At 42.3% G+C, this 25,695-nt stretch overlaps 1 protein-coding gene across 3 annotated transcripts; it reads right to left on the reverse strand.

Annotated features, from left to right (window-relative positions):
• Positions 1–435: 435 nt before the first annotated feature.
• On the reverse strand, positions 436–25,021 carry LOC129810920 (KN motif and ankyrin repeat domain-containing protein 2-like). 3 transcript variants are annotated; one of them, XM_055861916.1, is made up of 13 exons: positions 24,885–25,021; positions 22,994–23,143; positions 9,738–9,856; positions 8,664–8,752; positions 6,666–8,540; positions 4,916–5,018; positions 4,555–4,779; positions 4,021–4,108; positions 3,410–3,629; positions 3,047–3,189; positions 2,743–2,943; positions 1,227–1,325; positions 436–899 (listed from the first exon to the last, which is right to left on the reverse strand). In XM_055861916.1, the coding sequence occupies exons 4-13, from the start codon at positions 8,698–8,700 to the stop codon at positions 873–875; spliced, it is 3,018 nt and encodes a 1,005-aa protein (XP_055717891.1). In that variant the 5' UTR covers positions 8,701–8,752; positions 9,738–9,856; positions 22,994–23,143; positions 24,885–25,021; the 3' UTR covers positions 436–872. The 3 variants fall into 3 exon arrangements, with proteins under 3 accessions (XP_055717891.1, XP_055717890.1, XP_055717892.1); XM_055861915.1 differs by lacking the exon at positions 22,994–23,143; XM_055861917.1 differs by lacking the exons at positions 22,994–23,143; positions 24,885–25,021 and adding an exon at positions 13,799–13,972.
• Positions 25,022–25,695: the final 674 nt, after the last annotated feature.

Below are 25,695 nucleotides of genomic sequence, written 5' to 3' on the forward strand. Positions count from 1 at the left end.
GAAGTGATTTGTAGCAGGCTAGGGGAGCATTTCCGCTAACAATAAGCCTTTTCTCAACCTTGACCTCAGTCTCCTAACCTGCTAAGAAAAAGTAACTTCCGGTCGTAGCTGTGTCGAAGTGGCATGAAGAGTGTTTCTCATGTGAAATCAGAATGTGCTACAATAGAGCTATACTGCTAACAAGTTACATACACATTGTATTATCTGTGTGCTACCTGTTAAACAATGTCATCTTATTACATTCATTTGCATTAAAAGTTGGTTTGATAATGTCTGACAGGATGGTTATTGCTTGAAATACTATTCAAACAAAAGCTCACCTTTATAGCTTGATCATGTTTGACATTAGAATATATGCTACGCATCATAACATGAACCTTAAAAAAAAACGTTTAAAGTCATCTGGACCTCTTCTGCTAAGTACAGTGTCACATGTTATGTAAATATGTTTATTTTTTTACATGAAAATCAATACATGAATATACAAGGCATAGACAGTTAGTGCAGAGTTGAAAGACGTTGGCATGAAGATTGAGAAGGTAGTTAAAGAGTGAGGGGAACTAAACCTCAACACAGTAAATGAGTGCAAATAAATGTGAGGTCCGCTTTACTGTATCATAGAAAACTAAATGCCTCAGACCTTGAATTAGAAATGTTGCAAATGCAGATTAGTATCGTATATAGTAATGAAATGTATGGAAAAATAACAATCTTATATTAACAATACAAATGAATAACGTATGCCATGATATAAATACATATATAGACAGCGGCAGTATTCCAGTGGAGCTTTTTCAACGCTTATGTCCAGTTATGTTTGTTTTTCCATCTTGGTGGCCAATCACTCCGCAGCAGACCATGTCTTTTGAGGACTAGTGGGGCTTCGACTTGTTTGTCCCCTGAAAGAAATATACCAATGTTTTCAGAGTGATAGTAGTAAAACAGGGCAAAAACTACAATATACAGTAAAAATATATAGAGCTGTAAAGAATATGCTCTAGGGGTCACTACTGCTACACATGCCAAGACAAGATCTTTCAACTAGGCCAACATACCACACCCAAACATTGGAGTGTAGCCGAGGCGCTAATATTACACACTTGAAATTGCGCATGATACGGATATGTTGTGAGTGTGACCTATACTGGATTCAAGGCCAAACTGGCTGTTTGTCATAAAAACCAGGCAGGTCCCTCAGCCTCAAGACCAGCGTCTGGGGAACTCACAGCTGCCTGGGCTTTGGTGTAGTTCATGTGGGCGTAGAGCAGCACAGCTGTGTCATTGTGAGAGGCCTCCAGGGCGATGGAAAGCGCATTACTGCCGTCCTAGAGAGGGAGGAAGACAAAAGGGACAGCAGGCTTTGCTATAAACCCTCTGAGGTGGGACACATAAGATTCCTGCCCATTCACAGCCTCATCACACAGTTTAGAAATAATAAGAAGCTATATGCCATTCATGCAATATAGAACTGTGTCTTTACTGTATACAGTCATGGTGAGGCGTGGGCTATCTTACACTGCGAGGGCCGGTGTGGGTGCAGGCTTTTCTTCCAGGCAGCCAAGCAACACACCAACTAAATTGTAGTTTATCAATTTTGATTGGCTTAAAATCGGATAGATTAATCAGTTGTGTTCCGGGTTGGCTGAAATAAAACGTTGCACCCACAGTGGCCCTTAAGGTTGCCCACCCCTGGTCTAGGTCTTCAAACCAGCAGAGGGTTAACCCACATCTCTGTCTGCCTCACAATCCTGAAGAATTAGCTGTATCCAATTGTCACAAGGTTGAAAAAAACATGTTACTAAATACTTTCCCAGCCCCTCTGTCTAGCTGCATCTTACTGAAACTCAATCCATGTGCTGCATGCCTAACTCATTTTGCCCCAGATGTGCTCTCTTAGATATATCAGTCTGGACTGGAGGTTCAAACTAGTCTGAGAAAAATCCACTGTAAAGTCATACTGTAGAAAAACACGGGTGTACAGATTTTAAAAATATTGTCTCATTGCTAATTAAAAAATGTGCGTTGATATATAAAAAAATAAAAAAAGGATTTATAAAATAAATGTAAATCAAGTTTATTTTATATAGCCCTTCGTACATCAGCTAATATCTCGAAGTGCTGTACAGAAACCCAGCTTAAAACCCCAAACAGCATGCAATGCAGGTGTAGAAGCACGGTGGCTAGGAAAAACTCCCTAGAAAGGCCAAAACCTAGGAAGAAACCTAGAGAGGAACCAGGCTATGAGGGGTGGCCAGTCCTCTTCTGGCTGTGCCGGGTGGAGATTATAACAGAACATGGCCAAGATGTTCATAAGTGACAAGCATGGTCAAATAATAAATCAGGAATAAATGTTAGTTGGCTTTTCATAGCAGATCATTAAGAGTTGAAAACAGCAGGTCTGAGACAGGTAGGGGTTCCATAACCGCAGGCAGAACAGTTGAAACTGGAATAGCAATAATATGTTTTTGTATTCACTTCTTTGCTGCATCGCAATAATCTAGTGGCTTCCTCCCCTGCTCTCCTCTCCATCTGCAGCACTGATGTTAAGACAGGACATATAAAACAATATGGCAAAAGCCTATCAGAGTACTTGCTTTGACCTGCCTAGTTCTTTCAGTCCAGCGTGAAATGGAAAAGAGGTAGAAGATGAGGAAAGTGGACAGAAAGAGGAAGCCAGGTAAGCGTGTAAAGACACACTGAGTGTACAGGGTAAACAGCCAGACAGACAGTAAAGGAACTCACATTGTCCACGATGGAGATGTCACAGCCCGGCTGATCCAGGAGCAGCGAGACAATCTCGGCGCGGCCATGCTCGCTGGCGCACATGAGCGCCGTGGAGCCCTCGTCATCCTTCACGTTCACTTCAGCCCCGCAGTCCAGCAGCGCCCGCACCATCTCCTGCCGTCCATGGCTAACGGCTAACATCAGCGCTGTCTGGCCAGCCTAAACACAATGTAGCCCAGTTAGCATGGTGTTAGCGACAACACACAAGCAGCATAGACTGAGAGGGATAGACTGGATTTTATGTGATTTGAGAAGGACTTGCCTGGCTGGCCTTGGCGTTGACGTTGCCCTGACTGAAGAGCTTCCTGACCACCACCATGTCATCCTCCTCTTTCACAGATGAGAGGGCCGCCAGCATAATAGCAGTGTACCCTGCCTTGTTCTGCTTATCTACACAACACATGCCTGCACAGAGCACACCCACCCCATGGTGAAACCCCGGGGCATGGAAACTTCCTGACGATAAGTACATGGCATAACTAATGTGATTTTATGCCTGTAGTTAAACCATGAATACCAAACTTCTGAAGATGCATTATGATCATCAGGATCTCTTCACTAAGGTCATAAGCCCTGACCCTAATACAACTTCCGAGATAAGTGAACACTCCTCACTCCAACTAACCTGTGTCCAGTAGTAGCCCCACCACTGTGAAATTGGAGTGGGAGACGCTGTAGTGCAAGGCCGTGTTACCATTGCCATCAGTCATGTTGATGACGTGGGCCAGCAGGGCAGAGGAGACCTCAGTGAAGGCCATCAGGTAGTCTGAGACACGGGGCGCCTGGGCCATCTTTGCACTAGAGATGCGGAACCATTCCAGCTGCACAGTATGAGTGCTGGAGAGCTACAGTACAAGACAAAGGGGTATGGAGGAAGGATGTGGGATAAGATCACTGATGGAATACAGCTACATAAAGGTTATCATACTAATATGATTATAAACACTTGGAACATCAGGAAGACATTTTATAACCATGCAGAAGTCTTGGTGATGTATTAAATGTTTATAATCGTATTTAGTGTGGCATGAATTGGACTAAGGAGACTATGTCCTCGCAATCACTTCTTCAAGTTATGGAACTTCAAAACACACTTGAGAGATTGTGTGTGGATTGAAAAAAAACAAACAGGGTATTTGTTTCCAAAAATCAGGTATGAGCTAATTTTGAAAAGGAAACTCAAGATTTCTAGGATATAATAAAACAGAGGAATTAAAGAGGCATGCTGAAACCTACCACTTCTTTACTCTTCAGTGGTTTGACATCATTCAGGTGGTTCTTCAGAATGAGAGAAGCCTCATGCATTTTTGCACTCAGCTCAAATCTATGACAAGGGATTACTGCAATTAGACATGGAAGTTATCTATGGTAGTGACCGACTGGGATCTAACACTTGTGCAATGTAAAATGAGACTCCTATATAACGTATTAAACTACTTTTTGTGCAAACATCTTGGCTATAATTCCATGTCAATAATATACACATGTATAGCTTCACAGATGATAATGTTGCGAAATTACTTTGGCTGCTACGGTAATTTAATGGTTTGATATGCTAATTCAGACCTGATTTGCTACCATTACACCCTTAGTATTTACGCTAACTTGAGCAAATTCAGGGCACCTAAAGGCTACAAACCAAAATAGAAGATCCAAATTTTACTACCAACATACTTTCAAAAAATCCTGAAAATTCTGTTGACTATCCCTGTAAAATTGTTATCTGCCAACAAGTACAGTTCTATGAGCTGTAGTTATAATCAAGCATACTTCTCTTTCACTGCATCTGGACTGTCCTCAGTGGCTTCAGTCCCTGCTGCTAAGGCCATATCATCACTATCGGTGTCATCCATATTAATGTTCCTCTCTTCATCGGAGGTCTCCTCCAGAGCTGCCTCTCCATCTTCGCCATCACTACTGTCCGAGCAATCATCCACTTCACTGTCGCCCGAGGAACTCCCCTCTTCCTCCTCTTCACTAGATGTCGACTCATATCTGAACAGAAGTACCTGTCTAGTTAGTTATCTTTAACATTGGTCATCCTTTTCTTCTAATATGCCCTGTGTATTATCAGTATGATGGTAATATGTGCAGATTTTTGCTCATTCAATGATGACAAAGCACCACTTACCCCCCGTTGAGAATGCCAACAAACTGCAAGCTCTTCTTGCCGCTGCTACGTGAGTCACCGGAACTACTCCCATCCTTCTTCTTCATGATGGACTTCAGCATACCTGTGGCCACAACGGACTCGGTGAGTGACCCAACCAATATGCTACTACATTGAATTCTACAGTGCCTTTGGAAAGTATTCAGACCCCTTGACTTTATTCACATTTTGTTAGGTTACAGCATAATTCTAAAATCTATTAAATTATAACTTCAATCTACACATAATACCCCATAATGACAAAGCAAAAAAATGTTTTTTTTCTAATTTCTAAAAAACAGAAATGACACATTTACATAAGTATTCAGACCCTTCACTCCATACCCTTGGCAGCATTTACAGCCTCGAGTCTTCTTGGGTATTTTGCTACAAGCTTGGCACATCTATTTGGGGAGTTTCTCCCATTCTTCTCCGCAGTTCCTCTCAAGCTCTGTCAGGTTGGATGTGGAGCGTTGCTGCACAGCTATTTTTTCAGGTCTCTCCAGAGATGTTCAAATCGGGTTCAAGTCCGGGCTCTGGCTGGGCCACTCAAGATTATTCAGAGACTTCTCCCGAAGCAACTGCTGCGTTGTCTTGGCTGTGTGCTCAGGGTCGTTGTCCTGTTGGAAGGTGAACCTTCACCACAGTCTGAGGTCCTGAGTGCTCTGAAGCAGGTTTTCATCAAGGATCTCTCTGTACTTCTGTTCATCTTTCCCTCGATCCTGACAAGTCTCCCAGTCCCTGCTGCAGAAAAACACCCCCACAGCATGATGCTGCCACCTCCATGCTTCACCGTAGGGATGGTGCCAGGTTTCCTCCAGACATGACGCTTGGCAATCAAGACAAAGAGTTCAATCTTGGTTTCATCACACCAGAGAATCTGCTTTCTCATGGTCTGAGAGTCTTTAGGGGCCTTTTGGCAAACTCTGTCTGTCCACTCTACCATAAAGGTCTGATTGGTGGAGTGCTGCAGAGATGTTTGTCCTTCTGGAAGGTTCTCCCATCTCCACAGAAGAACTCTAGAGCTCTGTCAGAGTGACCATCTGGTTCTTGGTCACCTCCCTGACCAAGGCCCTTCACCCCCAATTGCTCACTTTGGCCAGGTGACCAGCTCTAGGAAGAGTCTTGGTGGTTCCAAACTTCTTCGAATTAGAATGGAGGCCACTGTCTTCTTGGGGACCTTCAATGCTGCAGAAATGTGTTGGTCCCCTTCCCCAGATCTCTGCCTCGACACAATCTTGTCTCGGAGCTCTACAGACAATTCCTTCGACCTCATGGCTTGGTTTTTGCTCTGACATGCACTGTCAACTGTGAGACCTTATATAGACAGGTGTGTGCCTTTCTAAATCATGTCTAATCAATTGCATTTGCCATAGGTGGACTCCAGTCAAGTTGTAGAAACATCAAGGATGGATGATCAATGGAAACAGGATGCACCTGAGCTCAATTTCGTGTGTCATAGCAAAGGATCTTAATACTTATGTAACATTTCAAAAAACCTGTTTTCACTTTGTCATTATGGGGTATTGTGTGTAGATTGCTGAGGATTTTTATTAATTTAACACATTTTAGAATAAGGCTGTAACGTAACAAAATGTGGAAAAAGTCAAAGGGTTCTAAACTTTCCGAAGGCACTGTATATTAATTTTACACCTGCTTTATTAGTGTGGGGGAATCATTTATCTTCTATATGAAGAACTATTGTATAAGAATAAATACACTTGGCACTCACTTTCAACCATTGTTGGAGTTGTGGGTGTCCTGGGCGCCGTTTCCTCCTCTTTCCCTCCCTTTCCTTCGGCTAAACTGACCGTCTCCTCGCCAGGGGTGACCTTGTACTCCGCAATGGTCATCTGTCTCTTCTTCAGCGCAGTGACTGGAGCTTTCTGCTCTATATTCTCATCCTCGTACAGATTCTCCCATTGACTTCCAGTGCTGACCAGTGCTACTGGGGTTAGTTCCTCTTCTGCAGGGCTCTCCACAGAGTCAGTCTGAGTGCTCTGGTCGTAATGTACGGCTCTCAAATCTTCACCTACACAAGCGTCAACCACCTCAGGACAACAGGAGACTGCGACATGCTGTGAAGCTGGCGTGGATGTTGTAGAAGCTTCGGTCCCCACTTGGGCATGGGCTGAGTCTGGTTTGGCAAGGACCGCCTTCTCGGACGTTGCTTTGGATTTCCTCTCATCCTCCTGGGCTTTGAGCACCGCCAGGTCCTCGTCAGCCTGGCCGAGTCGCCCCTCCAGAGCCAAGATGGACTCCTGCTGGAACTTGATGGTGTCCTGTAGGGTGTCAATCTCCCTCTGGGCCTCACTGCTCAGCCCCAGCTGGGATTCCATCACCCAAACCGAGGCCTCCTCTGTCTCCACCCCAGCCTGCACCCACTCCTCACGGAAGGCTGGTGCCTCCGTGGCCACACCTTTCTCGCAGACATCCACCTGAGGCGTGCCCTCTGAGGCATCCTTGGAACCTTGGCTGTAGTAGAAGACTCCGGCGTCCAGCAACATGTCATCCCCGACGGCCACAGACCTCTTCTCCACAACCTTCTCAGAATGTGCTCCATCTTTCCCTGTCTTGCCTTCGAACTTCTCAGTCAGCTTTCTGAGGTCCCCTATTTTGCTTGGACTCTTGGGACTTCTGGGACTCTTGGGGGAAAACGGAGGACGTTCCTGACTCTGTGTGCCTGCGTCCACCGTTGTGGTGGTAGTACTGCTCACTACTGTTGTAGCCTGTTGTTGGGCCGCCAAGTTCTTCTTCTCCTGCAGTGCCAGTAGGAGCATATCTTTCTCAGCCCGTAGCTTGGCCACCTCTCTCTCCAGCACTGGGACGCCCTTCACTCTCTCCTCCATCTCCTTCAGTTGCCTCAGGGCAGTGGCCATCTGCTCTCTCACAGTCTGCAATTGGCTAGGAGGCAAAGTAGCCATTCCGGTGCTAGAAGCCGGGGTGCTCCTACCGGAGGAGTGGGGACTGGGTCTGGTCAGGCTACTCTGAGATGGGCTGGGGGTGGCAGAGAAGAGGTGCAAGGGCTGGTCATCTACTGTGGATGCTGCACTAGCTGGGGTAACATGAGTCGTCACAGCCCTGGGGCTTTGCTTTGGTGGGTCAGAGAGCTGGAAACAGGTGCCATTTTGGTGCTGGTGGCTCTGCTCCTGCTGCAGTCGCAGGCTGGTCTCCAGGAGGGTCCTCTCTACCCTGGGGTTACGTAGCGGAGGTGGTGGTGGCACTTTGGCGCCAGCAGAGAGGGGGAGGCTAAGGACAGATAGCGGGGACAGGGGTTGCCCCTCACTGGGAGCAGAGCCGATGCGATTCCGTGGTGGTGGAGGAGGGGGCGCACGACCATCTTCGCTGGCGGGTGAGGAGAGGGACTCTGTTGAGGTCCAGCCGCTGGCTCTTCCCCCCACATTCGGGCTCCGCTGGGAGGCTTTGACCCCCCGGGATGACCTGCGAGAGTTGACGGGTGCCCGGCGGACGTGGTGGCCGCTTTCTATCTCCTCCACATACTTGAGGAAGTCCAGGTCCAGCTGGAAGCCATATGGAGTTTGGACCGAATAAGAGCCCTGTTGATCCGCCTCTTCCTGACTGGAGAATAGAAACGGTGCGCCCAGATCTGCAGTCCACAGGAAAACATTACAACAGTTATCAAATCTGTTTAAGTTTTTCAAGTCCCAGACATTATCCATTGTTACCACATAATGACTTGATAAATACCAGCTGGAGCTGAAATGCTTACCAGGCAACTTGGGGTTGACCTGCACAGACTGTGTCATGGTTGTGGACTGAGACCTTTCAGCAGAAGCCCCCAGAGAGTCTACTCACAACCTGATAAGAGAAGGGAAACACTGACTCAGATACCTATACCCTGTATGTGTTTTACTGAGGCTAGTGTACGCATGTATGAATTTTTCATGTGTTACCCAGAGGTAAAGAGAGCATGACATTTGGTTAAGAAGTAAGGAGGCCTGTAGCCTAAAATTACATTATTCAGGACGTCGTAGCTTGACATTCTTTGCTTGATGGCGAAATTAACTGTAGCAAATCTTTCTCATTTGAAACCCTCTTATAAACTACCCATAAAGCTCTTACTGTAAGGACACCTGAAGACCTTTATACGAGAGACTCTATTTAGCAATGTTTTTGAATCCACCCCTTGCTGAAGGACAATTTCCTACATTGGTCTGGGGTGGGTTTTTCAAAGCCTTCACAGCTAAAGTAATATGTTCATTCTCACACCAGCCCAGAATCACACCTCTAGTAGAAGAGCAAAGTGGTTCATTTTTGCGAATGATGCTAATTCACACATACAAGACAAACAAACATCAATGTTATAATTGGTACTCTCTCGCGGCTGTGCAGCTGGGTTGTGGAGAGAAATAACGTTGCGCTTTAGCTACGAATGCTTTGGGAAACCCACTCCCCAATGTTCCATTAGAAACAAAGAGGTACTGTAGGTAACAAGGGGTTAATCCTAGGGTTTGTCTTTTTCTGTGTTGAAGTCAAGAAGGGGATTAACCATAACATCACCTATACCTCCAAGCAGCATGTCTGAAAGCCCTGCACACGCTACAGATGAAAGCAACAGGAACCAATGAACAGAAGCCAATACAGACAAGCCAGATATTACATTAGGATCAGAAACCCAAACTATTGCTCTCAATCACAGGATGTGCCAACGGTTAAATTAACACGTTGTTCAAACAGGTTTACTTAGTAATAAACTTCCATTATGTCAGCTGTCATCATGTTTCAAAAGTGTTGTAGTGTAGTATTTCTGATCGACAAATGTGTTGTATTGAAGTTAAGTTACCTCGGTCATACAGTCTGTGGAAGAATCATAAAGGTGTCTTGACACTGGGCCAGGGAGTTCACTTTGGGTTGGTCCTCCTGGCTGTCAATCCAGTTCTGGGTCACCACTCCTTAGCTCCACTGACAGGGAGAAGGATGGATAGACGTCAGGGTCAGAGCAGAAACACACACATGTACAGAGTTCACAGTTGTGGGACACATTTCCATACACGGCTCGACTAAGAAAGAGAGAGATCGACAAAGGGTCAGAGCACCCTACACACACATCTGTTTCCATATAGCCTTAAGCACATTCCACCACACAATTCCCTCTCACATCCTGCTAGCATGGACCAGGCTGGGACATGTTCAGATACTTGAGGAGGGCTACAAGTTAGTTGTAATTACATAGGATAAATAAAAAAAACATCTCCAAAAACAAGTATTTTCTGTCATCTCTCGTTGCCATTCAAAGAGAAGCTATGCACAAAATGTTGATACTGTGACAGCAAAGCCCAGCGTAGCCTACATTAATATTCCACAAAGCAAGGCATCGGATTAAAATGATGGCAGCGCATATTCCCTCCAGCCCTCCGCCTCACCAAAGCAAGCTTATCACAAGAGAATGGCATCTACAGACCCTGGCCATTAGCGTGAGACATCGAGTGGAGATTGGTCTGAGGGACTCTGGTTAGCTTCAGCCAGTCGGACATGCCTGCTGTCACTGCTTCGTTCCCCCAGCCAGAGGAAAGACCCTGTCCCTCCTACACAGGGTTCTGGGGCCATAGAGCAGAGACTTTCCTGACTAGGCACAACTCTGGGATCTAGTTATAGCCTATAACTTAACTACTGGTCTGGAAATACTCCTAGTATTTTTTTTACATTTATGACAGTATTTTATGTTTTTTTAATAATAAAGTTCTACATTTGCTTTATGAGTAGTGCGTGACCCTAGAGTGGCATCACATACATCCTAAGTGATTATGGGTCTTTCTCCATTCTGATTTTTTTTTTAATACTGTTCAATTAAACTTCAACCAAAAATAATTTTCTACATTTTCATATATTTCTAATTCTACAGTTGTAAGATAATAGTGGGCACTTTGAATACAGTGTTTTCTGACATGACAACAAATGAAAATGCCAGGGAGAAATTATTGTGATATTGTTGGAACCAAAGTGTTGGTCCGTGTTTCCTTGGGGACCCTATAATCATTGGCTACATTAAATGTTCTCTCTTAGCTACTTCATGTAGCTAACATATTCAAGCTTCACAAATTCCTCTTTGATTTAGAAGATACTATTGCACAAACAACATGCTCATTTAGGCCTACACCATCACTGGTATTATGCTGTATAGCTAGCTACGTTTGCTCTGACTCGGTACTTTTATTAGCCAGCTAACTAGCGATTAGCGGCTAATACGACAGCCACAACTTGCTAAGAAAATACAAACCAGCTGTTTGCAGATGTAAGAAACCCAAACTAATAGTGCAATTATAGAACGCTTGCCCTAGCTATAGCACAATGGAGGGAACACAACATTCAGTCTAATTAGTCAAGGTGCTGTGCAGAGTAGCTGAACTTCCTATTACAGCTGGACACGAACATATCCCTACGGAATCTACGGCTGCACAGCCACTAGTTAAACCTGTTTGGGATAGGGGGCAGCATTTTCACTTTTTCATGAAATGCATGCCCAGAGTAAACTGCCTACTACTCTGTCCCAGATGCTAATATATGCATACTATTAGTAGTATTGGATTTTTTTTTAACTCTGAAGTTTCTAAAACGGTTTGAATGATGTCTGTGAGTATAACAGAACTCATATGGTAGGCGAAAACCTGAGAAAAATCCAACCAGAAAGTGGGAAATCTGAGGTTTGTAGTTTTTCAAAGCTTGGCCTACCGAATACACAGTGTCTATAGGGTTAAGTTGCACTTCCCAAGGCTTCCACTAGATGTCAACCGTCTTTAGAAACTTGTTTCAGGCGGGGGAATGAGAGCTGAATGAGTCAGTGGTCTGGCAGAGTCTCACGCTCGTGACTCGCGCTCCCGACAGAGTTAGCTCTTGTTCCAGTGCTTTGCTACAGACGATGAAATTCTCCGGTTGGAACATTATTGATGATTTATGTTAAAAACATCGTAAAGATTGATTCCATACATCGTTTGATATGTTTCTACGACCTGTAACGGAACTTTGAGTTTTGTCTGGACCTAGTGCTCATGAAGATGGATTACTGGGCTGAACACGCTAACAACTAGTGGCTATTTGGACATAAATGATGGACTTTATGGAACAAAATCAGTCATTTATTGTCGAACTGGGATTCCTGGGAGTGCATTCTGATGAAGACCAAAGGTAAGTGAATATTTATCATGTTATTTCTAACATCTGTTGACTCCAACATGGCGGAAATTTCTTTGGCTGGATTGGGCTCTGAGCGCCGTAGTCAGATTATGCTTTTTCCGTAAAGTTTTTTTGAAATCCGACACAGCGGTTGCATTAAGGAGAAGTCTATCTTTAATTCTGTGAATAACACTTGTATCTTTTATCGATGTTTATTATGAGTATTTCTGTGGCTATCTGCAAGATCACCGGATGTTTTGGAATCAAAACATTACTGCACGTAACGCGCCAATGTAAACTGAGATTTTTGGATATAAATATGCACATTATCAAACAAAACATACATGTATTGTGTAACATGATGTCCTATGAGTGTCATCTGATGAAGATCAAAGGTTAGTGATTAATTTGATCTATATATTTCTGCTTTTTGTGACTCCTATCTTTGGCTGGAAAATGGCTTTGTGTTTTTTTGACTTGGCTCTGAACTAACATAATCATAAGTTGTGCTTTCGCTGTAAAGCCTTTTTGAAATTGGATACGATGGGTAGATTAACAAGATGTTTATCTTTCATTTGCTGTATTGGAATTGTTAATGTGTGAAAGATACATATTTCTAAAAAAATATTCTTGAATTTCCCGCGCTGCCTTTTCAGCGGAATGTTGTCGAGGGGTTCTGCTAGCGGAACGCCTGCGCTAGAAAGGTTAAGAATAAGAAAATAATGAACAAGTGGTTATTAAGAGTACATTAGTTATACTGCGTAAACTGGAAAACATTGATTTGTTTTGGAATATTTACTCAAAATAGCTGTTGTATAACTTCTTGTGGACAAGGTTTCTGTTCTAGGTTGCAGAAAGAATCTGTCTGTGTTTGGGCTTCTTGAAATACAGTATCCCACTGGACGTGCCAAATTCCAAGTGCCTCCGATTTGCTCCAGATGCCAGCTCCTCAGATCAGAGGAGTGTAACATAAACACGTAGTTCCCATCCCACCCATTCCCTCCCTCAGTACTCCTCACTTAGTGCCTCCAGCTCCCACTCAGCACAAATAGGCCAGTTCAATATGTTTTTTCCAGGTCCTGATGACAGGCAACAAATTACAGGGCAAGCCACACACTCAGGGGGAGAAACCACATTCTGCTGCGCCCCTCATCCTCACCAGCAGTGAGCCACAGCCATGTCACACACACCGGCAGGAGTGAGCACACACACAACAACAATTGCCTGTTACATACACACCGTTCTGTTGTGGTAGCGATCTTGTAGATCATGATCCCATAAACGACTGAAACTAATGCCTATGGCTGTAAGTCAAAACAAGGCAACAGTAAACATGTCCCATCCCCCTCCACCCCTTGGGACAAATGAGATATTGCGTGTGACCAACACGTTTCTGTTAATTACTTTAGGTCCCGCATTGGGCCCATCAGTGTCATTTTGTAAATGCCGGATCGCTATGGTAAGACACATCATCCACCCAAGTTTAATCAAAATCGTGCCAGTGCTGTCTGAGATATCACGTGTGAGAGTGACAGATCCACAGTCCCCTCCCCGATTTCATTGCGAGGAACAACTAATAGCAGGCCTAGGTCTTAATTTTGTAAACCTGTCCCACTGTTAACAGACACACTGGATTACTCTACAAATTGAGGCCAAGTTACTATAAGCTAAGCAATGCATTTAACTGCACATATTTCAAATAGACAAATATTTACAGAAATCCTCAACACCTACCTTTTTTTACCTAACGATTCTCTACTCTTACTGTCATCAATGAGGCAGCCGTTTCCCCAGCATTCACAATAAATCTAACACCCAAGTCGACTTTTTTAGCACTGCTTTTCAACAGGAAATGTTCTGGTCGAGGGCTGCTGGCTACATCGCATAAGCCATGATTTGGAAAAGTAACCTCATCCCTGCCACCACCTCCCTTTTCCCCTCAAAAGGAAGGGGAGGGTCTACAACAAGTCCAGCTGACAATAGAAAAAGCAAGGCATCTAGCTCAACAGATACATGATAGTCACTCCAGTTCAGCCCACACATATATTAACCCAGATTGGGTCTTCTTGGGCAAGGCCAAGACTATTCCTTCATCCTTCCAGCCCACCCCACCACAGGCTCATCTTTATCATCACACTACTTAACATAAGCAAAGTCCCATTCAGAAAAGAGACACTCATAGGGTAGGGCCACACTCCCCCACTCCCTGTATAGCTCAGTTCAGCTGCTGTGATAAATCTGCAGTTTCCTGAAGAGAATCAGGTCTGAGAACAGCCCCGGCCCCGGGGAGACCTATTGTCTCGCAGCAGGAACTCAGGGCTGCTCCGCTCCTGCCAGGAAGCCCATCGCTAAGGCCAAAAAGCTGCTTCCTGTGAGGCCAGAGGAAAAAGTCAGGTAAAAAGAGGAGCTGAACAAACACACTACCTCGGTGCGACATAATAACAACAGACCAACACACAGGAACGCAAAACACACATCCACTACAGGTCCTGTCCTTTTCCTGGCGTACAAGCATCCGATCACATGACACATCATGCAAAACTTGGACAACATGCAATTAGAGCCAGGGATATACAGCGTGTGTAAACAGCATGAATGCGAGAGCATGGGAAGTTTAAGGAAATAACCCTGTGATACCTGGAAATATACATATGTTGAGAGGCACTTTGGGCTGCACGCTTACCCGGAACTCTGTCTCATAAATCGTGCATTGATGCCAATGAGGGGATTTCGAGATGCACATAAACACAATGCAGTCACAAGTTAGGCTTCAGCTCTTACAGTAGATATTAATATATCAATCTTGAATATGCATCTAGACTAGAACCCTATCTTTTAACTATCAACTTTGGTCTCAAACATCACATGCATCCCATAACCCCCCTTGATTGTCATCCAAACACAATCAGTCACATTCACGCCCCACAATGAGGCATTATGCCACTTCGGTGGTGATGCTGTTTTCTGAGGTCTCCTTGTTCAACATCCCAGTCCCCTTCCCACCCCACTGGGTTCAAAATGTCACAAAGTGAATTCAATCAGGCATTGGGGAAGTCTGTGGCTTTGGTTGGTGTTTGGGAGGCCAAATACAAAACAGTCTGACATTAACTATTTTACTTTTTCAAACTGTATATTTTCAAAACTGTTATATTGTCAACAAGAAAACTGAGAATATGGACTTGGAATGGTCCAATAAATGATGCAATAAAAACAGACTAATGTCTCTGGAAATTATGATCTTCTTGACCCATTTGGCAAGCCTAGGAACTGCCTCTTCCCACGAAGCATATCCTACACGCCCCAGCCCCATGAACAAACTCTCACCCAGAAACAGTTCTTATGAATCTATTTTCCCCAATTATACAACTTTTCCATTGGTCACCATAGCAGTAGGTTTCAGGTCTGATGCCTATAGCAGTCAGTCACATTGAATACCAGTAAATGGCTTTAGTGAGAACAGTGTTTCGCCTTGTTCTTTTCTTAGGTGGAGTGCATAGGCCCCGGAAGCCTTTCACTATGATGAACGTAAATGAATGAAGCTAAGGACTTAAGTCGACAACAGTATAATGACATGCATTAAGTGTCTCCAAAAGTGGCCTTGGCTAAATTGTGTCTTCCTGTGAGAAGCAGCTGATTATACTTTGAGGGGGAATAAACAGCATCTCAAAGCACTGGATTCAATTCGTAAATAGCCTCTCCCTCTCAGACCTTGTTAGAGAATTGGGTATTTTTAGCACATTTTTCATTCAGCATTTCTCTGTAGATAGTGTAGTAGGAACTCAATCTTATATCCAAGATGGATTCAATTTAATAGAGTTCCAGTGTAATGAAAGCCCTTTAAGCAGTATGTTCCTACTCGTATCAATCAAATCTTCTCTCCAGGACGTCCTTTTTGAGATGCTGTGTCAATCTCCAAGTTGGCCAAATGCAACTGGAGAAAGTGTACAAATGTTAGCCTGTATGTTTCTTCAAAAACTTTAAATTGAACTTCTAACAAGAGAATTCTTTCTTTAGGAGGTGCAAATGGAAAAACCCACTCCAATCAGAAAGAATGGCTGGATATTGAAAGTGGCAATTTCCATTTTCAAAGTAGGGGTGCATGCTACTTATGGTTGAAGGCCTCTACTGTTAAGTATGTAACCTAACACTTATAACGCTAATTGCTGACTTGAGAAATGCTAGAACTTTAAGAGAAATTAACCATTTACAGTTGAAGTCGGAAGTTTACATACACTTAGGTTGGAGTCATTAAAACTCGTTTTTCAACCACGCCACAAATTTCTTGTTAAAAAAAACTAGAGTTTTACCAATTTGGTTAGGACATCTACTTTGTGCATGACACAAGTAATTTTTCCAACAATTGTTTAGAGACTATTTCACTGTATCACAATTCCAGTGAGTCAGAAGTTTACATACACTAAGTTGAATGTGCCTTTAAACGGCTTGAAAAATTCCAGAAAAATATGCCATGGCTTTAGATGCTTCGAATAGGCTAGTTGACATCATTTGAGTCAATTGGAGGTGTACCTGTGGATGTATTGCAAGGCTTACCTTCAAACTCAGTGCCTCTTTGCTTGACATCACAGGAAAATCAAAAGAAAATCAGCCAAGACATCAGAAAAACAATTGTAGACCTCCACAAGTCTGGTTCATCCTTGGGAGAAAATTCCAAATGCCTGAAGGTACCACGTTCATCTGTACAAACAATACTACGCAAGTATAAACACCATGGGACCACGCACCCGTTATACTGTTCAGGAAGGAGACGCGTTCTGTCTCCTGGAGATGAACGTACTCTGGTGCGAAAAGTGCAAATCAATCCCAGAACAACAGCAAAAGACTTGTGAAGATGCTGGAGGAAACAGGTACAAAAGTATCTATATCCACAATAAAACAAGTCCTATATCAACATAACCTGAAAGGCCGCTCAGCAAGGAAGAAGACACTGCTACAAAACCGCCCAAAAAAAGCCAGACTACGATTTGGAACTGCACATAGGGACAAAGATCGTACTTTTTTGAGAAATGTCCTCTGGTCTGATGAAGCAAAAATAGAACTGTTTGGCCATAATGACCATCATTATGTTTGGAGGAAAAAAGGGGGATGCTTGCAAGCTGAAGAACACCACCCCAACCGTGAAGCACGGGGGTGGCAGCATCATGTTGTGGGGGTGCTTTGCTGCAGGAGGGACTGGTGCCCTTCACAAAATTGATGGCATCATGAGGAAGGACAATTATGTGGATATATTGAAGCAACATCTAAAGACATCAGTCAGGAAGTTAAAGCTTGGTCGCAAATGGGTCTTCCAAATGGACAATGACCCCAAGCATACTTCCAAAGTTGTGGCAAAATGGCTTAAGGACAACAAAGGTATTGGAGTGGCCATCACAAAGCCCTGACCTCACTCCCATAGAACATTTGTGGGCAGAACTGAAAAATCATGTGCGAGCAAGGAGGTCTACAAACCTGACTCAGTTACACCAGCTCTGTCAGGAGGAATGGGCCAAAATTATCCTCTTATTGTGGGAAGCTTGTGGAAGGCTACCCGAAAAATTTGACCCAAGTTAAACAATTTAAAGACAATGCTACCAAATACACTCAATTAGTATAAAAACTTCTGACCCACTGGGAATGTGATGAAAGAAATAAAAGCTGAAATAATCCTCTATTATTTCTGACATTTCACATTCTTAAAATAAAGTGGTGATCCTAACTGACCTAAGACATGGCATTTTTACTATGATTAAATGTCAGGAATTGAGTTTAAATGTATTTGGCTAAGGTGTATGTAAACTTCCGACTTCAACTGTAGATCACCAGGCTTTAGAGCCACGGTTGGTGACAGTGGTTACAACCAAGAACTGTGTTAAATACTTTGACTGAACTAGACTGTTTTCTGACAGGGGAGAGCATGGGGCAGAAAGTAACTGCCAAGGTCAACCAGAAAGTGACATTTCATTTCTGTAAAGCCACATTTCTAGATAAAGGGACCTTGAAAACACTTGCAGCAGCATTAGTGCAGACTCACTGGCCATGCATGCACTACCTCACACAGTAGCTCCCCTAACTTCATCAAGAACAAGCTACAGACAGCTCAGAATAAAATGGCAAGGGTCATTCTGAATCTTAGCCCTGTTGGCCTTTCAACTCTGTGAAATACAGTGGCTGTCAGTTGATAAAAAGAGTCATTCAGCTGAAGCTGGGATTGGCCCATAAATGCATGTATGGTACAGTCCCCTCAGTGTCTACAGAACTCTTTCATTCCTACGCCACACGATTTTGTGCTATGTCAGTACTGGCCAGAACACATTTTCATATATGGCAGTGGTAGAGTGGAACAAACTCCCAGCTGAGATAAAAACGATTTCTGACAGTCTTAGGTTCAAAACACTCCTGCAAGGCTTGGTTAATGTTGAGATAGCCTCCTGGCCAAGTGTAAAGTTACTCTGAGCTAGTGGAGTAATTAGTTAGAGGTGTACATTTAGCTTTTTTTGTATATATCTAAATATGTGGACATTGTGTCATACATACAGAGTGCCCATGTCACTTGTTTTGCCCTGCAGCCACTTGCCTACCAATAGAGGACATTAATGGCCTTTGACTTTGTGTCTATATAAATCTTGTGCAATTTTGAAACACATATTGGTTGCCTGGTGTGGTTTCTTTTATGTATTTTAAATTGTCAATTAAAAATCAAGGAATTTTGGGAAAGCCTTTCCATCTACAACGTGTAGACGAGAGATACGCCCCTGCACATTGACTCGGTACCGGTAACCCCTGTATATAGCCTTGTTACTGTTATTTTAATTGTTGCTCTTTAATTATTATAATATTTTTTTACTTCAGTTTATTTAGTAAATACTTTAACACCTATTTTTTCTTAACTGCATTGTTGGTTAAGAGCTTGTAAGTAAGCTTTTCACTGTAAGGTCTACACCTTCGGCGCATGTGACAAATAACATTTGATTTGAGGCATTCCTGTGCCGTTTTGGAAAGTTGTAGGAAAATATGAATCACTGATGTATTTTGTTCATGGCTTATGATTAACGTGGGCAAATGTAATTAATTTTAATAATGTCCGAGAGAGATTTACATGGTTATCAAAACGTCACGCCAGGGTAAGCCTACACGAAACACAGCCCTAATTTTAAGTGTTTCTAAAATTGCCTATGGGAAGAATGTATGGTGAAAAAACGACTGGAACCAATTCCCTGTTTGACCACTAGGTTTTATGGGTATTATGACACCTCCACTGAGGGGTTCTATATCAGACTCCACTCTATGCGGCACATGATCTGCAGGTTGAACATGGTGAGACTGTAGACTCCTAAATTGATTTAGGCAATTTTACAGCAAACTAGCTACTTCATATCCTGATATTGACTTTGGTATTGTTGTGTGTAGTTATGTTTGCTAGCTAGCCAGCCAGCCCATATAGAAAGCATTGCATTGTGGGTTTTGTAGTAGACTTGAGCTGCAACAGATTTCCAACACGATTTTCACATGTCATTACAAACCTTTTTATAATGACAAAATTCAACATTTGTTCACAAAAAATATTGTTCCCACATTCATGTTATTTAACACTGTAAATTATAAGAATAAGTGGTTTGGGGTGGATTTTTGTTTTAAGGTTGGTGAAAAAGTGACTATGATTTTGTGTGATGTACTTAGTCAATTGAAAATGTTCTTATAGTTTTGAAACAACTGACTTTTTGATGATCTGTTTTGAGTTTTGTACTAGGAGTTGTGAAAATGTACCACACACACACTTGTGAAAATTCCACCAAAGCGTTTTTTAAAGAAAGCCTGATAGGGCAACCTGCACTCGTTGGTAGACCTAACAGAGTAAATAAAAATCTGGGAGACTCAAATAAGTATGATAGGTAACGTTTGGCATTTTTACTTTCACCTTTATTTAACCAGGTAGTCCAGTTGAGAACAAATTTTCATTTACAAAAAGTTACATAGGTTAAACAAAAGTACAGTCAATAACACAATAGGAAAATCTGTATACAGTGTGTGCAAATTAAGGTGTTAAGGCAATAAATAGGCCAAGTGGAAAAGTAATTACAATTTAGCAATTTACACTGGAGTGATATGTGCAGATGATGATGTGCAAGTAGAAATACTGGTGTGCAAAAGAACAGAAAAACAAAAACAAATATGGGGATGAGGTAGGTAGTTGGTTGGATGGGCTACTTACAGATGGGCTGGGTACAGCGAACGGTAAGCTGCTCTGACAGCTGACGCTTAAAGTTAGTGAGGGAGATATAGGTCTCCAACTTCAGTGATTTTTGCAATTCGTTATAGTCATTGGCAGCAGAGAACTAGAAGGAAAGGCGGCCAAAGCAGGTGTTGGCTTTAGGGATGACCAGTGAAATATACCTGCTGGAACACGTGCTACGGGTGGGTGTTGCTATGGTGACCAGTGAGCTGAGATAAGGCGCAGCTATAACTAGAAAATAATTATAGATGACCTGGAGCCAGTGGGTTTGGTGACGAATATGTAGCGAGGACCAGCCAACAAGAGTATACAGGTCGCAGTGGTGGGTAGGATATGGGGCTTTGGTAACAAAAACGGGTGGCACTGTGATAGACTGCATCCAATTTTCTGAGTAGAGTGTTGGAGGGTAATTTGTAAACGACGTCGCCGAAGTCGAGGATCAGTAGGATAGTCAGTTTTACGAGGGCAATTTTGGCAGCATGAGTGTAGGAGGCTTTGTTGCGAAATAGGAAGCCGATTCTAGATTTAATTTTGTATTGAAGATGCTTAATGCGAGTCTGGAAGGAGAGTTTACAGTCTAACCAGACACCTAGGTATTTGTAGTTGTCCACATATTCTAAGTCAGAACCGTCCAGAATAGGGATGCTAGTCGGGCAGCGATCGGTTGAAGAGCATGCATTTCGTTTTACTAGCATTTAAGAGCAGTTGGAGGCCACGGAAGAAGTGTTGTATGGCGTTGAAGCTCGTTTGGAGGTTTGTTAATACAATGTCCAAAGAAGGGCTAGATGTATACAGAATGGTGTCGCCTGCCTAGAAGTGGATCAAAGAATCACCCGCAGCAAGAGCGACATCATTGATATATACAGAGAAAAAAGTCGGCCCGAGAATTGAACCCTGTGGCACCCCCATAGAGACTGCCAGAGTTCCGGACAACAGGCCCTCCGATTGGTATGTATTAATATGTGGATGTCCATCATCCATGTCGTATGATATTTTACAAATTCCCATTTGTATGCTATGAATTGCAATTCGTACAATATTACAAATTTGCAATACATATGATACAGATTCCAATTTGTTATTGCTAAACTTAGCTATGTGGCTAACGCTAGCTAGGTGGCTAACATTAGATAGTCTAGGGTTTAAGGTTAGGAGTTAGGTTAAAGGGTTAAGGCAACTGTTAGCTAACATGCTAAGTAGTTGAAAAGTTGCTAATTAACTAAAATGCAGAAGTTGTCCATGAGATTCGAAAACGCAACCTTTGGGTTGCTAGACATTTTGTCTTATGTAACCATACCAAAAGTGTAACATATCATACTACTTTGAGTGTCCCAGATTTTCGTTTACTATGTTGAGTCTAGTCTATGAGACCAGTCTGCATAGTGATAGTTCTCAACATGTGAACTCAAGATGAGCTCATATGGAAGTTGCAAAACAATGATTCCGTGGCTGTCATGTGAGATAGAATGGACTGGGGAATCCGACTGGCAATAAACCAGCTTAAAGCATAGAATCACATGACAGACAACTTGGGGATGGTTAGCAATCAAGTGGATGAATTAGTCTGGACCAGCCATGTCTAGAGCACAACTCAATCCACCATATGAGAATAAATTGTTATCACAACAAGCCAATTCCACGAAGCTGTAGTCATACAAGCCCTGTTTATCCCTGGTGCTAACATGCGTACTTTGTTCTGATGTTGTCCCTATCCTGATTGTGCCCACTTTTGTAAACAGGTGTAGATGATCAAAAGACACATCGTGATCTGATTGTGAGCAGATCTTCCTGACCGCCTACGGAGGTTGTCAGGCACGTATTGTGTCTGAATCAGCGGAGTCTCGTCCTCAGAGGAAGGTGAGGACCATCCTCTTCAGTGAATTTCATAAAAATAAAAATAGTAAAACATTTGAAAAGTTATCCTTTTTAGATAAAACTATACTAAATATAATCATGTCACCAAATAATTGATTAAACACACTATTTTGCAAAGAAGGTCGACAGTAGCCTCATCAGCACTCTGTAGGGTAGCACCATGGTGTAGCCGGAGGACAGTTAACGTCCGTCCTCCTCTGGGGACATTAACTTCAATACAAAACCTAGGAGGCTCATGGTTCTCTCCCCTTCCATAGACTTACACAGCAATTATGACAACTTCCGGAGGACTTCCTCCAACCTATCAAAGCTCTTGCAGCATGAACTGACATGTTGTCCACCCAATCAAAGGATCAGAGAATGAATCTAGTACTGAAAGCATAAGCTACAGCTAGCTAGCATTGCAGTGCATAAAATGTGGTGAGTAGTTGACTCAAAGAGACAGACAATAGTTGAACAGTTTTGAAGAGAGAAATATATGTAGAGAGAGTGTCATTTTTTTCTCCCAGTTTCACTTACTTAGCAAATACAGCTAGCTAGTTTAGCCTACTTAAACACCCTGCTCAAACAGAGGGATGCTATGTTAGCTAGCTGGCTATGACTATCCAACACAACACTGGAACTCTTCCAAATCAAGGTAAACTTTTGGTTTTACAAATGTATTGCCACCGGGCCCGCCAGTGTAAATGCTTACTTACTGTACACTGTAACATTACTGTATGATTGTAGCAGGTTCACTAATGCGCTAGTTCTGTTAGCTATGCTGACTATGATGTTACTTTAGATAATATGGTGACAACGATGTAGGCTGTGTGTAGTTTTTTCACCTGGTCACATACAGCTGATGTGTTGTGCATTGAAGTCCACAAGCGAAGGGATGAGGTGAGAGGAAGAGAGCGCACAGAAGGAATACAACGTGCCTGTGTATTTATGCGTGATCGCGGTGGTGGGGGGGGGTGAATTAATTACGCCCGGTTCTGTTAAAAAAAAAACGTTTATTAAAATGTAAGCAAACGGAACAAAACAGGGATAAACATACTTGAATTTGTCCAATAGAATCTCTCCTTTGCAACTGTTGGACTAATTATTACATACTATATCAGCTAGATGCAGGCAAGAGTGCGCAAGGAGGTATTGAATGTCACCGTCTGTCCATGTGTCACCTCAAATGTGTCTCTCGACCTGTGTGCACCTACGTTGTAAACTTTCATTCATAGGCTAGGTTGTAGCAACCTCATGATGGGTATAGGGAAAATTTGAGTATCATGTAGTAGCTTAAACCTATCGCTGTTACATTGAACTGGGTGAATTGAATATGAATGACAGTCATCCAATAAGCTGTAATAGAAATAAGGCCATGATCATGAAAAAAAAAATCATCCTCTCTCATCTTAAACGGCACCGCCACCGCTCTGGATATGTCACAAGTGTAGACGGATTTGGGCAGTCAAACCATTTAAATCATCAGTATCCTGCCCTCAAGTCATTGACAGGTGGCACCATTGACCATAATCGTCTTAAAATAAATCAATTCAATTCATATTATTTTGAAACAAAATCGGTCAAATAGTTTGCATACAGAGGGACCACAACATCTGGTCACAATGCCAACACAGTTAAATACACATTTTAATGCCAAGTTTAGTCATGACAAATCTTGATCCGATCATCTTAAATCGGATGGTGGCAACCACATGTTAGCAACAAGTATAAATAGGGCTTTAGTCATCCCCATACCATAATATGATTATGTGTGTTATTGAGGCAGAACACTACTTCCTTGTCCTCCATAGAGTGAAGAAAAGCTGCTGACAGCACCACAGACTTCTTAATGGGGTGATATGAACAGGGGTAAGGAGTATTCCACTGACAATGTGGTATTTTCATACCATGTCATGTCCTATTGTTTGATGACTATGTTTTGCTAACACTCCAAATATTTTTTTCTTGGGAAAAAAAATATTTTGTTATCCTGAGTGGATTAGAATCTCAAGTGTTTTTCTTGTCTAAATCTAATGTCACTAATCAACAGACATCCACATAACACTCCATGCTATGCATTCAGTAGCCTATAAATCTCAAAGGAATATCTAATTGGACAATTATCTTGCATGGGGTGTGTCAATTCTTCTAAGGACTAAACTATGAAAACGATGTATAATTAATTTTAGTTAAATTCAAAAACAGCTGTTGGACATATGGTTAGGCATATTGGTAGACATTATGATAGGCTACAGCCTTAATGCGCAAATATTATATAAATGATGGCTGTCCATGTGCTGTCTCTGAACAGTGAGTAAAATGAATGCACAACGTTATGACGTACACAAATACAACAGTATGTAGTTTGAACTCTGACAGATATGGAACGCCGTTTGGGTCTTTGCGTGTCATATGGTTCGGCTACAGCTTTTTTAGAATACAGTTGGTTACAGAAACACTTGTCGCAGGGATATGATGAGTTTCGTATGGGTTGGGAACACCCAAAAGTATATTTTTTGCGGACTAGTTTCAGAACACTAAATCAATGTTGTACACAATGTTACTACGTAATAGACGAGATCGAAATCAAGGCATGGTTCAATACGGTTGATACAGGGGCAACTTTACCTGTAGGCTACCATTTGCTTTACGCAAATGTTGATCCCCTTGATAGACAATTCGAGTAATAAGTAGTGCATGTAAGTAATATGTATCAAGGAAATTAGTTTGTCTTACCTTTCAGACGTTCTATGGCTTTCTTTCAACGTTCAATCTAACTTCTGATGGCATTCCCGGGATAAGTTAATACACTTAGGAAAACATGCCACCCTTACGTTTTCTCACTCTTCAAAAGGGCTGAATCAATGATAGACAGGGGAATCATCCAATCGGTGCTAGGGGATGTGTGACCAATAAAAGTAGTAGGAGACAGAAAGGGTTGGAAGTGACTAGGGGCAGACTTCCTACTTATCATACCCTCTCATGTCCATAGTCATCATATAAAGCCGTTTTGATTATGTTTCTTAACATAACATAGAAATACACTTTGCATATCATAAACATATCTAAAAATACTTATTTAGTCAGAATTGAGCAAAACATTTTTTTTCACGTTGCTGGCCTAGTCTATTATCAGATGTAAATGTAGAAACATATCTTATTATTTAGAAAAATAAGAACATATACTATTATTGTTTAGCCTACAGATCGTATTTATACTTTCTTCATAAACATTTTTGAAAGTTTCACTAACAATTGAATTAATAAATGTAACGTTAGTCCATGAAGTGTAAAATATACTTTATTTATTTGAAAAAAAGTGGTGTTCACTATTTCCCTTCAAGCTATTTGATGCATAGTGGAATGTTTAGGTATTAAGTTAGCTTGTGATAACGGTATGTAAAAAAGTATGAATAATATACAGTTATCTGGTCAAGTACCAATGTACTGTACATCAGAACAAATTGGACAGCCTGCATAGGAAAAGATATTGCCTTGATTTTCCATGAAAAGGATGTCCTGATGTCTTATGTTCTGTTCAATAGAT

The sequence above is a fragment of the Salvelinus fontinalis genome, chromosome 14, assembly GCF_029448725.1.
Source record: "Salvelinus fontinalis isolate EN_2023a chromosome 14, ASM2944872v1, whole genome shotgun sequence".
NCBI lineage: Eukaryota > Metazoa > Chordata > Actinopteri > Salmoniformes > Salmonidae > Salvelinus > Salvelinus fontinalis.

What these genes read in the sequence shown, in the direction of transcription:
- LOC129810920 (XM_055861915.1), bottom strand. Translation starts at nt 8,700, where the DNA reads ATGACACAGTCTGTGCAGGTCAACCCCAAGTTGCCTG. An exon ending in GGTCAACCCCAAGTTGCCTG is followed by an intron (nt 8,541 to 8,663) that starts GTAAGCATTTCA and finishes TGTGGACTGCAG; the next exon opens with ATCTGGGCGCACCGTTTCTA. An exon ending in ACACCAAAGCCCAGGCAGCT is followed by an intron (nt 900 to 1,226) that starts GTGAGTTCCCCA and finishes TATTTCTTTCAG; the next exon opens with GGGACAAACAAGTCGAAGCC.